This window comes from Mus pahari, chromosome 5, assembly GCF_900095145.1.
Source record: "Mus pahari chromosome 5, PAHARI_EIJ_v1.1, whole genome shotgun sequence".
Lineage (NCBI taxonomy): Eukaryota > Metazoa > Chordata > Mammalia > Rodentia > Muridae > Mus > Mus pahari.
In genome coordinates, this window is record NC_034594.1 from 155,511,261 (window position 1) to 155,525,486 (window position 14,226).

Here is a 14,226-nt window from a genome sequence, read left to right on the forward strand (position 1 = left end):
CTCACTCTGTAGACCAGGCTGGCCTCGAACTCAGAAATCCGCCTGCCTCTGCCTCCCGAGTGCTGGGATTAAAGGCATGCGCCACCACGCCCGGCCTCTTTTTTCTTTTTTAAAGTGGAACTTTAGTTTCACCTGTTGCTCTCTTAAACAGATTGAATGCAAACCTGACAGGTACAATGAGTTGCTACTCAAATGATACTTATTAGACGAAAAGATAGCTTCTTTTCTGTATAGTTCAGTTTCCTGAGGATTAGCATGTGCTGAAACTAACTAATACTCTCTGTTTGGAATAGATGATGAGTGATTTCGGTGAAGAATTAACAGAGCTGACTGTGGCAGAGGATAACCCAGAAACTTCGGTGTTCTCTAATACAGGAATGCGTTTCCCATGGCTTCAGAAGCACGTTGAAGCTGTAGGTAAGTGATACAGCGTTGAAGCCTTTCACTTCCCCACCGGAAAGTGCTAGGAGTGAACACAGACACAGAATGGATACCCAGGCTCCTTTGCTCTTTTTATTCCCTTTTTTAAATTTAATTTTATTATTTTATATTTATATTTTTATTTGTTGTTGAAACACGGTCTTGTCTTTGTCCCTGGTTTGCTTTGAACTCACTTATGTGGCTCAAGCTGGTTTAGAACTCATGGTTGGTCTCTTGCCTCAGCCTCTATGTGCTGGGATCAGGTAGCAACCTTGATGTTCGTTTATCTTTTGAAGATTAGATGGGAGGTTTTTCCTTTTCTTTCATACAGCTGTAGACAAAAAGGAAGCACTTATATCTTAGCATGGGCAAAATATTGGGGACTTACAGCTGGAGAAGCTATGACCTCACTGAGGAGCACATACATAGGAAGTGTTAAGGGAACTTCTGCTGCATGAAGTATGTTTGAGACACATTTTCCTTTGTTTTCATCTAATGTAGATGCAGACAGGGTTTTTCATGGGTTAACTTCTGTAAGACTGTATAAAGGCGTGGTGATTGGGGTGCTGCCATTAGTAAGTTAATCCTCAATAATATACCCTGGCATTTTTCATGTGAGAATACTGGATTGCCAACAAATTAAACTCTTTTTTTTTTTTTTTTTTGAGACAGGGATTCTCTGTATAGCCCTGGCTGTCCTGGAACTCACTCTGTAGACCAGGCTGACCTTGAACTCAGAGATTTGCCTGCCTCTGCCTCCCCAAGTGCTAGCTTTCAAGGCTGTGCCGCCTTGCACAGAGAAATTAAACTCTGAAATAGTGATTACAGAAGCAAATCAGGTGTGTCCAATCTCAGATCCTGTACTTTTAACCAACCACAAGGAGGTAGCTAGAGCTTGGCCCGAGAGTAGTCCTCCATTAGGTGAGCAGGTATTTTGCTAGTTGCCTGCGATTGTTGGCGATTTGAGGAGCTTGTTTCGTTCTTGCTAAATGCAGGGTCTGCTTCAGAGACAGCTGAAGCGAAGTAGTCTCCATTTCTAATTAGTTTTCAGGTAGTTCCAGTATTGCTAGTCTCAGGAACACGTGAGCAATTCGGCTGAAGATCCCGGCTGGTCAGAGCTGGCATTAGTGGTCCGGGAAGCACCTGGTCTGTGCTGTGGACTTCTTCCCCCACAGCCCCTGTCACGTCAGGGTCTTGCTGGCCAGCCTGACAGGCCTGGAACTTGCTTCCCAGACCAGGTTGGCCTCAGATGTGCCGCTGTCCTCCTGCTTTGTCTTGTGATTGCTGGAGTACAGATGTGTCACCATGGCCAGCCAAGGGGCTGTAGTCTTCATCATGATTCTACTTCTATGTCCCTTATGAGATTTGCTATGTGTAGTGTCTCACAGTACTCATTAAACTCTTGGAAGTTTTAGGTGTTATATAAATTGTTTAATAGTTCCAAATGATAAAATTTTCACCACATGATGGATTTTTAAAATGAAATTGTTACTTTTAAAATAGATCTGGTAAATCTAAATCATATAGAAATGTAATATATTGTTACCAGTTTTCAAAAATTGAGAAAAAAGTTTTTAATATTGGAAGTTTTTAACTAATTGATTAATTAACAATTAATTTGGTTTTTCAAGGCAAGATTTCTCTGTGTAGCCCTGGCTGTCCTGGAACTCACTTTGTAGACCAGGCTGGCCTCGAACTCACAGATACCTGATTACATTCCCTGAGCACTGAGATCAAAGGCCTGTGCCAACACATTCAGCTATATAGAAGGTTTAGAGTAAGTGTCTATCACTGCATATATACTCTTAATGTCTTGTACATTGTAAATATTAAAGATTGTTTTGAGATAGAACTGTAACTTTTGTTGGGACTTAAGTATTAGAGTAAAGTTTAATTTAAATTTTAATCTCAAGATAGATAAGGGTGCCACGTTTTCCTCAGCTACTTTATAAATGCATGGTAGTTGTTCGGTATTTATCCTCCTTCCTCTGACACGCACACTTGGTTTTTGGGCAGAGTCTTGCTCTACCCAGGCAGACCCAGACTCAGTTCTCTAGCCATGGTGGGATTACAGGTGTGCTCCACACAGTTTGACTCTTCTGCATTTTTATTTCTCTATGGTGGAAAGACAACATCAATTCTATTACGATTGTTTCAATTTCTCTAAGAAGTTTGGGGGGTCCCATGAGGAAGTGAATGGTGGTAAAAGTTTAACCAGTATAGCTGAAGTTACATGATGAGCTCTTAAAAGTTACCAGTGTTGCTGGGCAATGTTGGCGGAAATCTTTAATCCCAGCATTTGGGAGGCAAAGGCAGGTGGATGTCTGTGAGTTTGAGAGGCCAGCCTGGCCTTCAAAGTGAATTCCAGGACATCCAGGGCTATACTAAGAAACCCTGTAGTAGAAAAAAACAAAAACAAACAAACAAACAATTATAAAAAACCTAAGTTACCAGTGTCAAAGCCAGGTATGGTGGCACACGCCTTACCTCTTAGAACATAGGGCTACCAGATCTCGTGAGTTCCAGAGAAAACCAAAAAGGGAAACAAACAAGTTTCCAGTGTGTCTGCAGTTCTACACAGATTGTGAAAATCATCTGACTGGCAAAGGGCAGTGTAGGAACCATTCACTCTGCGCCCCATCAGTGCTGCAGGCATTACTACATTCGGTTGTCAGGCCGTGAGCGCTGGCACAGCTCTCCAGAAGGTCGGTGTTAGGAAGGAGCGACGTGCTTGAGGATATGGACATGCACATTGATGTTTTGTTTGGGGTGTGCTGGCATCAAATCCAGAGCCTTGGAAGTAACTTGTACTGCCACTGAGCCACAGCCTCTACCTTGGCTGTTTAATTTTGTGTGTGTGTGTGCATGTTAAACTTATTTTGGTTTTCATGTGTATGCCTATTTATGTATGTGTGTGTGCCATGTATGTGGTGCCCACAGAGGCCAGAAGAGGGTGTCACATTTCCTGATCTGGAGTTACAGGTGATTGTGAGCTGTCTGAATTCTCAGGCCCTCTTTTAAGAGTATGATCTTAGCTGGGCGTGGTGGCGTACACCTTTAATCCCAGCACTTGGGAGGCAGAGGCAGGCGGATTTCTGAGTTCGAGGCCAGCCTGGTCTACAGAGTGAGTTCCAGGACAGCCAGGGCTACACAGAGAAACCCTGTCTCGAAAAACCACAGTGTTTTAGAAGCACTGCTGGTCCCTAGTTACTTGCTTAAATAAGGGTATCCAGCTGAAAGGCTAGAGCCCAGAGCCAGGGGTGGTCAGGCACGCCTGTAATCCCAGGGGTTTTGAAATAAGGTCATACTTTGCAGCAGAGCGAGCTTGAGGTCAGCCTGGGCTATGTGAATACCAGGAAACCAGGAACAAAACAAAAACAGAGAAAGAAAAGGAAAAAGACAGCTGCCTAAACAGGACCTGTCAGAAGGCAGAAGGAACCCTAGTCTAACCTGCCCCTTTACAGTGCAGTGGTGCCCTTCCCATGGAGAGTGTCAGTGCTTTACAGCCCGTACAGTTCTTCTAATCTTCATGCACTTACTATCACTGAATTACTGGAAACTTGATCCTTTAAAAAAAATTCTCTCTAGGGGTTTAGGAGGTAATAAAGACCATATTTCACTAGGATAGCATTGGTGACTTTCACCCATTTTAAACACTGGGGGCCCTGTTTCCTTGGAAATCTCTATCAAAGTTATTTATTAACTAACTGGTAGCTCATGTCATATTTAAGGTGTTTAATTTGTTTGTTTTTGAGACAGACTTCCCTTATGCTGTCCATGCTGTCTTTGGACTCAGAGTCCTGCCAGCCTCCACAGTGCTCAGATCGAAGTCATGTGTCCTCAAGGCCAGCTTGGGCTTTTAATTCTCCTTTGAGTTTCTGTGTGAGCTAGTTTCAAGAGTATGGAAAGACCGAATGTATAGCAGCGGTGGCTGCCTGTGTAAGACCTACCCAGGACTACCAGTCAGCATTCTAGTTGGGTTGGGAGGCCTAAAACCAACACTGTGTGGCAGGGCTTGCTTTAAGTCAGCGGACCTGGTACTGGGGAAGGCTAGGTCAGTAGGACCCACTGCCCTTGTTAAACCTTGTGTCTATTAACTCTGAGTTGGAGTGAGTCAGTGCAAGCGATTGTCCTTGTGTTCATTGCTACAGTGACTGGAGGGAAGAAGAAAAAGGATTTTGCTCAGACGACAAGTGCTTGTTTAAGCTTTATCCAGGAAGCCCTGCTGAAGCACCAGTGGCAGCAAGCTGCAGAGTATATGCACAGTTACCTGCAGACCCTGGAGGACTCAGACACCGACAAGAGACAGGCTGCCCCTGAGGTACACAAGTGTCCATCTGTGGGACACAGCATTGCCCTTTGATCCTCCTGCCTCAGCTTCCTGTGTACTAGGATTATACCACAAGCTGGCCTAGCCCATTCCTTTATTGTCAGTTTCCATCGTGTGGACTACCACATACTATACATGCATTCATCAAAGGGTTCCCTGACTGTTCATGTATGTGGTATTGTGTGGTGCTTTCTTTAATTTCTCTTCCGAGTAAAGAAATATTTAATATGCGTTTTAATAAAGAAAAAGATAATAGTGTCAGTAAGAATGTGGAGAAACCATAACGTCAAGTATTTCTAGTACAAATAGAAAATGGCAAAGACACTTTGGTAAAAAAAGTTTGGGAGAATGTTAAGAGATTTAAAAAATAAGCTACAATTCCACTCCTCAGTATTTATCAAAGAGAAATTAAAGAAAGCACCACACAATACCACATACATGAACAGTCAGGGAACCCTTTGATGAATGCATGTATAGTATGTGAACCTTACCTCAGCCTAAAATGGGGAACTCCGGTTCCCATAGGGCTGACTCCCTGGCACCACCCCATTCCCATGGAAACACTGAAGCAGACATGTCCACATTCCCTTTGAACCTCCTGCCTCAGCTTCACATTTAATATGCGTCTTAATGGAGCCTTTTAAAGAGCACTAATTTAACTGTGGCACTGCTGTTCTTACCTGGTATAGTGGTTTGGATGAGAATACCCCGCAGGCTCTGGCATTGAATACTGGTTCCCTTTTGGGGCACCGTTGGGAGGTTCAGGAGGTAGAGCCTTGCTGGAAGAAGTATGCCTGTCACTGGAGGCTTTCAGAATCGAAGATTCTCATTGTTTCCAGTGCGCTCTCCTCGTGCTTGCCATTCCAGCTGTGAGCCTCTTGCCGTCATGTCTGGCCCTCTGGAACTGGAAGCCTGAATACTTCTGTATTAGTCAGGGTTCTCTAGAGTCACAGAACTTACAGATAGTCTCTATATAGTAAAGGAATTTATTGATGACTTACAGTCTGCAGTTCAAATTCCAACAATGGTTCAGTAGTAGCTGTGAATGGAAGTCCAAGGATCTAGCAGTTGCTGAGTCCCACACAGCAAGAAGGCGAAAGAGCGAGAGCCAGACTCCCTTCTTCCAATGTCCTTATATGGTCCCCAGCAGAAGGTGTAGCCCAGATTAAAGGTGTGTGCCACCACACCTTTAATCCNNGANGANCTTGGACTCNGAGATCTCCCTGTCTTAATCTTCTGGATTCAATCACCACTGTGTCTCAAGATCTCCATACCAAGATCCAGATCAGAAACTTCTATCTCCCAGTCTCAAGATTAGGTTCACTGGTGAGCCTTCCAATTCTGGATTGTAATTCATTTCAAATATAGTCAAGTTGACAACCAGGAATAGCCACTACAACTCACTTCCTTGAAAAGTTGCTGTGGCTGTGGTATTTAATCACAGCAACAGAAGTGTCACCAGAACACCAGTATTTTGAGCTGTAATGATTATCACCTCGTTAAGAGTGCTGGTTTACTAGGTGAAGTGTGGTAAAGCCTGCCAGTACTGGTTTCCATGGAGAGTAATTATAGGTTGCTTTTTAATATTATAATCATGAAAAACAAAATGTTGTAGGAAGAAACTAGATTGGGTAAGGATTTATTATTTTGCTGTTTCTGCTTTGATAGATCATTTGGAAGCTTGGAAGTGAAATTCTATTTTACCACCCCAAAAGCAATGTGGAGACTTTTAATAGCTTCGCTGACCGGATGAAAAATATTGGTGTCTTGAATTATTTAAAGGTGAGAATACAGACTTGTAAATGTCCTTTTTTTAAATGTGTATTTGTTGTTAACTGTTTGTATCAGTGCTAATGGAAAATGACAGGAAATGCATATGAGCTGCTGGGAAAGGAGAGATGGGCGAGCCCTGCTGTGCGGACACTCACTCCTTGTTTCTGACCATTTTCCCTGAGATCTGATTGCAAGCTTCAGTCTGCCTCTGGCTGTCAGAGCTGAGGCTGCACTCACTGTGTACAGAGGCCAGATCCTACAGTTGCTGAAGTTGCTTGAGCTGAGCTGCCATTTTTAGAAAAAACAAAACAAAACAAACCTGTGGAACGAGATAGGAACTTGAACATGTTCAAATGTTGTAACATTCCAGATGTTTGTATAGAACCTTCTCTCTGAATTCTTGTCTTTTAATAATAGGTTTTTGCAAAGGGAACTGAGAACATTGCACAATATTATAATCCCTTCTCTGTATATACTCCTAACTAAAGAGCACTACAGTTCTTTTTTAATTTTATAAATAATATATTTTTTTCCCAAGACTTTAAAGCTATGTAAGAGTTTGGACACAGGTTGAGTAATGGGACAGAAGCATTCCTGGAGCTTGGTTTTATTGTTAAGTGTTTGACTTTCTGATTTGTGTGGGTGGTGGTGGTGGTGGTGGTAGTGTGTGTATGTATGTAAGTCTGGAGGTCTGAGGTTGACTCTGGGGATCTTAATCATCCTCCACCTTACTTACTGAAGCAAGTTTCTTGCTAAGCAGAGCTATCTGGTTTGGGCTATACAATCTAGCTAGCCAGTTTGCTCTGGGTTCAGTAGCCATCCCATGTGCACCTAACTTGTTCTGTGAGTACTGGGGAGCTAGACCCTGGCCCTCATGCTTTAGTGTTCTCAGCATAGGTTACCCACTGAATTATTTCCCTAGCCCCCACCCCCACACCTTTTTTAAATTTTTTTTATTTTTTATTTAAAGCCAGGGCCTTGCTATGTAGCCCAGTTTAGTTTCAAACCCACAGTCCTACCTCAGCCTTCCTGGTGCTGGGATTACAGATGAGTTCACTAGGCTCAGCTCTATGGTTATTTTTGCTTTTGTTTCAGGCACACTCTTTCCCACCTGAACTAAATCCATTCTTCACCACACCTTGGCAGGATGTGGGTTTTTTTTTTTTTTTTAATTTTGTTTTGTTTTTTTTTTGTTTTTGGTTTTTCGAGTCAGGGTTTCTCTATATAGCCCTGGCTTTTCTGAAACTCACTCTGTAGACCAGGTTGGCCTCGAAGTCAGAAATCCGCCTGCCTCTGCCTCCCAAGTGCTAGGATTAAAGCGTGCGCCACCACGCCCGGCAAGGATGTGTTTTGAGTGTATTCAATGTGTATAAAGTTGTTAGACTGTTGTCTACTGTGGACCAAGCCGGCAGTAGATGTATGAATAGCTTGTTGTTTACTTGACCTGTCTCCTGTGAAGCATGAAGGGGAAGCATTGAGTGATTGACTAGTTCAGGCATGTAATGTGGCCTTATGCCTAGTTTTCTCACTATGTTGCACTGTATTTTATATTATAAAATTTTACATCAATTGCATAGTGTTGGTTGTTTCACGTACCTTTTCTTGCTTAACTGAAAAATGTACATGACAGAGTTTTTTTTGTTTTTTGTTTTTGTTTTACTGTGTAGCCATGCCTATCCTGGAACTTGCTTTGTAGATCAGGCTGGCCTCTGCCTTTCTTGAGTGCTGGGATTAAAGGTGTGCACTGCTGCCCAGCTGAACCTTCAGTTTTACCTGGGGGTTCTAATTAAGTTTTCAGGGCTAGGCCAGCATGTGTTATCTCTTTGCTGAGTTTTCTGACTGATAGTTCTGTAATGACGTCAGCGACAGTAGGTTTTCTTATTGGTGCAGATCTCCTTACAACACGCCTTGTATCTTTTACATCATGGAATGCTTGAGGATGCGAACAGGAATCTAAGTGAGGCAGAGACGTGGAGGTATGGAGAAAAGTCGTCTTCTCAGGAAGTGTTGATCAACCTTGTTCAGGCCTACAAAGGGCTTTTGCAGTACTACACTTGGTCCAGAAAGAAGATGGAGTTGTCAAAACTTGGTGAGTCAGAAGCTCCGCTTTCTAATGATGGAGGGACAGCCAAGCAGTGTGGACCATAGACCACTGAGCTCATCCATGCTCTGGGGAGGCTGAGCCTACCTTAAGTTTCAGTCTAGATGGTTTGCATTACACGATCCTGTCTCAACAAAGCAAGCAAGCAAACAAAACCACACTGGAGTGAATTGATTGAGTTAAAGTCGTTGCTTACTTTTTCTTACACATGGTACTAGAACTCAAACAGGTTATGTGGTGGCTGGGCTGTGGTGTGCACCACTCTCATGGGTAAATGATGGCCCACATTTTTTCATGCAGTTCATGCTTTATTCTGTAGTAAGATTGTGGGTCTGGTAATGGGTGGAACTTTCAAACACCTAATCTCAAGTGTCTTTAATGAAGAAAACAAAACCCCACAACCATTCCTCCGCACAGGATAGGCAGTTTCAGTGGTGACTACTTTAGAGTCATTGCTATTTTGATGTAATTCTGTCACAGGTAACCACAGGTAAGATGGTGGTGGTAGCTCATGCCTTTAGTCCCAGCACTCTGGAGACAGAGGTAGGTGGATCGCTGAGTCTCAGGCACCCTGGTCTCCAACCTCCATCCCCCCCCCCCAAAAAAAACCAAACCAAACAAAAACCCCCAAAACCCAACAGTCATAGAGGTGTAAGCTTTCGGAGCAGCTTCTGGAGCAGCCGCCCGAGGACCTGCACCTGGCCCAGCTGCCGCTCGCTCTGCCTGTCCGGTCTGATGAGCTTGGTGATTGGTGACCTCCTCCTTTAAACCTAAGTACTGCTACGGATCTGCTTTTTGTTTTTCTTACAACATGTTTTCCACATCACTAATCTGCTTCTCTGCTCTTATTTCAAAGCTTATAAAGTTTTTAAAAATTAATTTTATGTGTAGTGTCTGCATATGTCTGTGCACTACATGCATGACTGGTGCTTGCCCAGGCCAGAAGATGGCATCAGGTCCCCTGGGACTGGACATATTTATGGTTGTGAGAAACAGGTGGTTGCTGGGAATCAAACCCTGGTCTGCTGGAAGAGCAGTCAGTGCTCTTAACCACTGAGCCATCTCCAGCCCCCAGGCTCTTACGAGTTTTTAATGGATTTGTGTGTGTGTGTCAGGAAGGAGTTCTGTGTACCAGGCCCATGCCATTTTCATAGAGATAATTTTACCTCCTTTTCAGTATAGGGGTCATTGTGTTTTCATGCTTCATTGCCCTGATGCACACCTACTGTAGTGAAAAGTAGTCGGGAGAGAGGATGTCTTGCCGTTTTCTCAGATTTCGCCAAGCTTGTTAGACAGAGTTAACAGAACCCCTGAACTCACTCTGTAGACCTGGCTGGTCTCGAATTCACAGAAATCCACCTGCCTCTGCCTCCTGAGTGCTGGGATTAAAGGTGTGTGCCACCACACTCAACAGCTTTTTTTTAAATTAAATTTTAAAAATTAACTAATAATTCAGATGGAGTAAGTCCTTCTGTCCCTAGATTGATAACTGTTTTTAATTATATAAGAGTTATTGAACTTGAGCAAGACTTTTTTCTGCCTCTGTTGGTGACTGCTCATTGATCTGGTTTAGAGGGCGGGTCTTCATTATTCACATTAATTGATTGTCAGCTGCTAAGCTAACCTTGGCTGTGGTCTGTAATTGGTTTTAGAGGTGGCCAGTACCTTGTTGAGGCATCCTGTGGGAGGTGCCAGTCCTCTTGGCACTTGTCAGAGCTTAGCAGTGACCCACCAACCCTGAGCTCTGCAACCCTGAGCTCTGCTGTGGCTTCTCTAGAATGAACTTCTGAATCTCTTCCTTTTGGGCAGATGAGTATGATTATGCTTACGCTACCAAAACCCGAAACATGCTCAGCCAGACCTGCAAAATGTCTACAAATATCTGTGCGCTGGTTAAAACCCCTGGGGTCTGGGATCCTTTTGTGAAGAGTTACGTGGAGGTAAGTCACTTTCCACAGGCCAGGGTGGGGATGCATCTGTAGTGCCCAAGACAGGGTTGCTGCAGGTCTGAGGCCAGCTCGAGGCGTATAGTGAACTCAAACTTAGCCTGGGCTACATGTATAGTACAACTCTGTTTCAAACAAAATATAAGATCGGGTTAGTTTGATTTTTGTCATTTAACCAGACTGAGGAGGATAATAGAGAAAGTAGGTTTTTTCTCTTTTTTAGTCTTAATAACTTTTGCTTATTTTATTAACATGCTATGTGGGTTAGTCTTGTTTACTTTTACCATGGATAACTTTTTATGGTTTGAGTGTGAAATGTCCCACAAAGACTCACATGCTTGAATGAGTCTGGTCACTAGCTTTGTGAGATTGTGGAACCTTTATGTGCTAGAGCCTAGCTGGAGGGGCGGGTCACTAAGGAGGGTCCTGCTCCCAGCCTCTTCCTGGGTACTGTCATGTGATACAGGTGCTCCGTGCTTTCTTTTCAGCTCTGTCTTCTGTCTTGATGGATCTAACCCTCTGAACTCTACATCCAGATAAATACATCTCTCCTCCTCCTCTTCCTTCTCTTCCTCCTCCTCCTCTCCCCTCCTCTTCCTCTTCTTCTCCTCTTCCTCTCCTCCCTCTTCCTCCTCCTCCTCTTTTTTTTTTTTTTTTTTTTTTGCCCTGTCTGTCCTTGAATTCTGAGAGCCAGCCATCTGAGCCCTCTGGGCGGTGGATTAGAGGCATGTGCCACCACCTCATGGCTAAGTCCTTCTTTCTCTTAGTTGCCTTGGTTAAGGTTTTATTGGCAGTGCTGAGAAGGGGAAGTACTGACCTGTCATAGCCAGACACCTGTGAAGTGCACAGAGATGTAACTGAATGGCAGGTCTGAGTCTGTGTTGTTATTATTGAAGATAAAGAAAAGGCGGGATACTTGCTAAAGACATGGTGGCATGTAGGAGGGAAGTGGGTAAAGACGGAACCTAAATCACAGCATACGGGGTGAGGAGGTATGAAGCTGTCCCAGTATCTCAGTCACTGTGGAAGGACCTAGGGCTCAGGCGCTGCTCTGTGAAAGTGAGTGAGTGCAGAGCTGCCGGGTTGTCGTCAGGGGCTGTACTTCCTCTGGAGCCTCTTCAGTTCTCTTGCCCTCCGTAGTGTGGCACTCTGAGGGCGCTGACACACTCTTGGCTGTTACTGTGCTTTGGGCACTTGGGGTCTTGTGGGAACAGTTCTTCCCTTGAGGTTCTACATTTTGCAGGAACAAACACAAGGGAAGGAGACCTTGTGTGGATCCTTGCCCTGCAGAGCTAGTGTGGCTGCTGTCCATGTATGCTGTTGTCCCTTCGTGATTTTTATTACTTTTATTTATTTTTGTTGCTCTTCTCAGCAGTAAGCTTATATCTTCTTTTTGTGGAGTTACTTTCCAGAATTAATCTGAGACATACTTTATTTTATACAGATGCTGGAGTTCTATGGTGATCAAGATGGAGCCCGAGAGATGCTCACCAATTACGCGTATGATGAGAAGTTCCCGTCTAACCCCAATGCCCATGTCTACTTATACGAGTTTCTCAAGAGAGAGAAGGCACCGAGGGCAAGGCTCATAAGTGTTCTTAAGGTAGAGGGCGAAGCTCATACGTGTTCTTAAGGTAGAGGGCGAAGCTCATACGTGTTCTTAAGATAGAGGGCGAAGCTCATAAGTGTTCTTAAGGTAGAGGGCGAAGCTCATATGTGTTCTTAAGGTAGAGGGCAAAGCTCTTAAGTGTTCTTAAGGTAGAGGGTGAAGCTCATACGTGTTCTTAAGGTAGAGGCGTGTTCTGGTGTTTTCTTCTTGGTTTTGTTCTCGAGAGGGACATCATGTGGTGGAATGGCTGGCCCACACTCCATCTATGGCCTGGCCTGGGTTTGAACTTCTGATTCTCCAGTCTCTGCCTCCTGAGTGCTGGGACTATTAATTTCTTCTTTTTTTTTTCTTTGTAAAAGCAGCAAAATCTTTAAAATATTTAACTATGCAGGCAAAATAGACATGTATAAATAAGAGTCTGTTTACTCAGGCTTCCAGGAAACCTTGCTTTTTGTTAGGAATTTTGAGAGGGGTAGGGATGGAAAATAGAAATGAATTTGAGAGAGAGGGAGAGGAGGAGGGGAAGGAGAAGGGGGGCAGAGCTGCTTATCTTGTTCGTTTGTTTCCTTAAATTGTTTATCTTAAGACAGAATCTTGTGGTTTAGTCCTGGTTGACTTAGAACTCTCCATGTAGACCAGACTGGCCTTAAACTAACAGATTCATTTCCTCTGACTCCTGCATGCTGAGATCAAAGGTGTGCACCCCCACACTTGGCCCGCCTTGATTCCTGAGGCCTGTTCTCTCACTGGAGCTCAGAGAGTGGTCCAGGCTGGCTGCTCTGCAAGCCCCTGGGATCCACACGGCTCTGCTTCTCTAGTGTGGAGACTCCAAGAGTGCCAGGATTTAGAGATTAGTGCGAGCGAGGTCCATGCTTTAGTAGACAAACAGTCCGCTGACTGAGCAGTGTCCCTACACAGATGTGCTGCCATGTGTGGTCCTGTGTCACCCTCCCTGCATGCACCTGTGGAGGCCACTACACCAGATGTGCTGTGATGTGTGGTCCTGTCCCACCCTCCCTGCACATGCATCTGTGGAGGACACTACACCAGATGTGCTGCGATGTGCGGTCCTGTGCCACCCTCTCCACACATGCACCTGTGGAGGCCAGGCAACTGTTAGGAGTCTCTGCTTTGTTTTCCACCTTCATTTTTAGACTTTTTCCCTTTGTTTTTATTTATGTATATGGATGTTTTGCCTGCATGCATGTCTGCATCACATGCAGTGCCTGTGGAGGTCAGAAAAGAACGGCAGACCCTCCTGGGACTGGAGTTGCAGATGTCTGTGAGCTGCGTGTGCTCTTCATCACGGAGCCATCTCCAGCCCCTCTGCCTTGTTTTGATGCAGGGCCTCTCACTGAACCTAAGGCTCGCCCGCGGGCTAGGTTGCTGGGACAGTGAGCTCCCAGGACTCCCGTGTCTCCCCGGTGCTGGGATTACAGGCGCACGCTGCTGCTGCTGCTTTTTCTGTGGTGGTGAGGGTTTGAGCTCAGGGCCTCAGGCTTGCACAGTGAGCACTTTACCCACAGAACCATCACCTGGGATTTTGCTTTCTAAAATAACTCTTTGGAGAATCCCTTGTTATTTTCAGATAGAAACAGGATAAAATCAAAGTACGTTTTAAGTTTAGTTCATTTGTTGAGAGCATATTAGCCAGTGAGAATTTTACGTGGAAATAAGCTAGGATTTGTAAAATACGTAAATGACAAGACTGTTTTCTCTTTCAGATTTTACATGAGATTGTGCCATCCCATAAACTAATGTTAGAATTCCATACATTGCTTAGAAAATCAGGTAAAATTGTGTTTATACTCCTCTGTGCATAAAGTCTAGATGAAGGATCAGTCATCTATGGACTAAGGGCCACATTATTGGTTACCTGTTCTCAGAAGCTGAATTTACTCGCACTCTGCCTGCAGCTGCAGGGCCTGTGGTTGATTGTGCACAGTGCCTGTAGGGCCTGTGGTTGATTGTGCACAGTGCCTGTAGGGCCTGTGGTTGATTGTGCACAGTGCCTGTAGGGCCTGTGGTTGATTGTGCGCAGTGCCTG

The 14,226-nt window shown here is 44.4% G+C and overlaps 1 protein-coding gene across 1 annotated transcript in view; it reads left to right on the top strand.

Moving 5' to 3' along the window:
- The window catches only part of Taf1a (TATA-box binding protein associated factor, RNA polymerase I subunit A), a 19,922-nt gene that overhangs the window by 855 nt on the left and 4,841 nt on the right, over positions 1–14,226 (top strand). Inside the window, exons 2-8 of the mRNA XM_021198814.2 lie at positions 294–417; positions 4,572–4,741; positions 6,419–6,532; positions 8,414–8,612; positions 10,434–10,564; positions 12,015–12,173; positions 13,904–13,970. Of these exons, the coding sequence (XP_021054473.1) occupies positions 294–417; positions 4,572–4,741; positions 6,419–6,532; positions 8,414–8,612; positions 10,434–10,564; positions 12,015–12,173; positions 13,904–13,970 (964 nt within the window). The remainder of the gene's footprint in view (positions 1–293; positions 418–4,571; positions 4,742–6,418; positions 6,533–8,413; positions 8,613–10,433; positions 10,565–12,014; positions 12,174–13,903; positions 13,971–14,226) is intronic.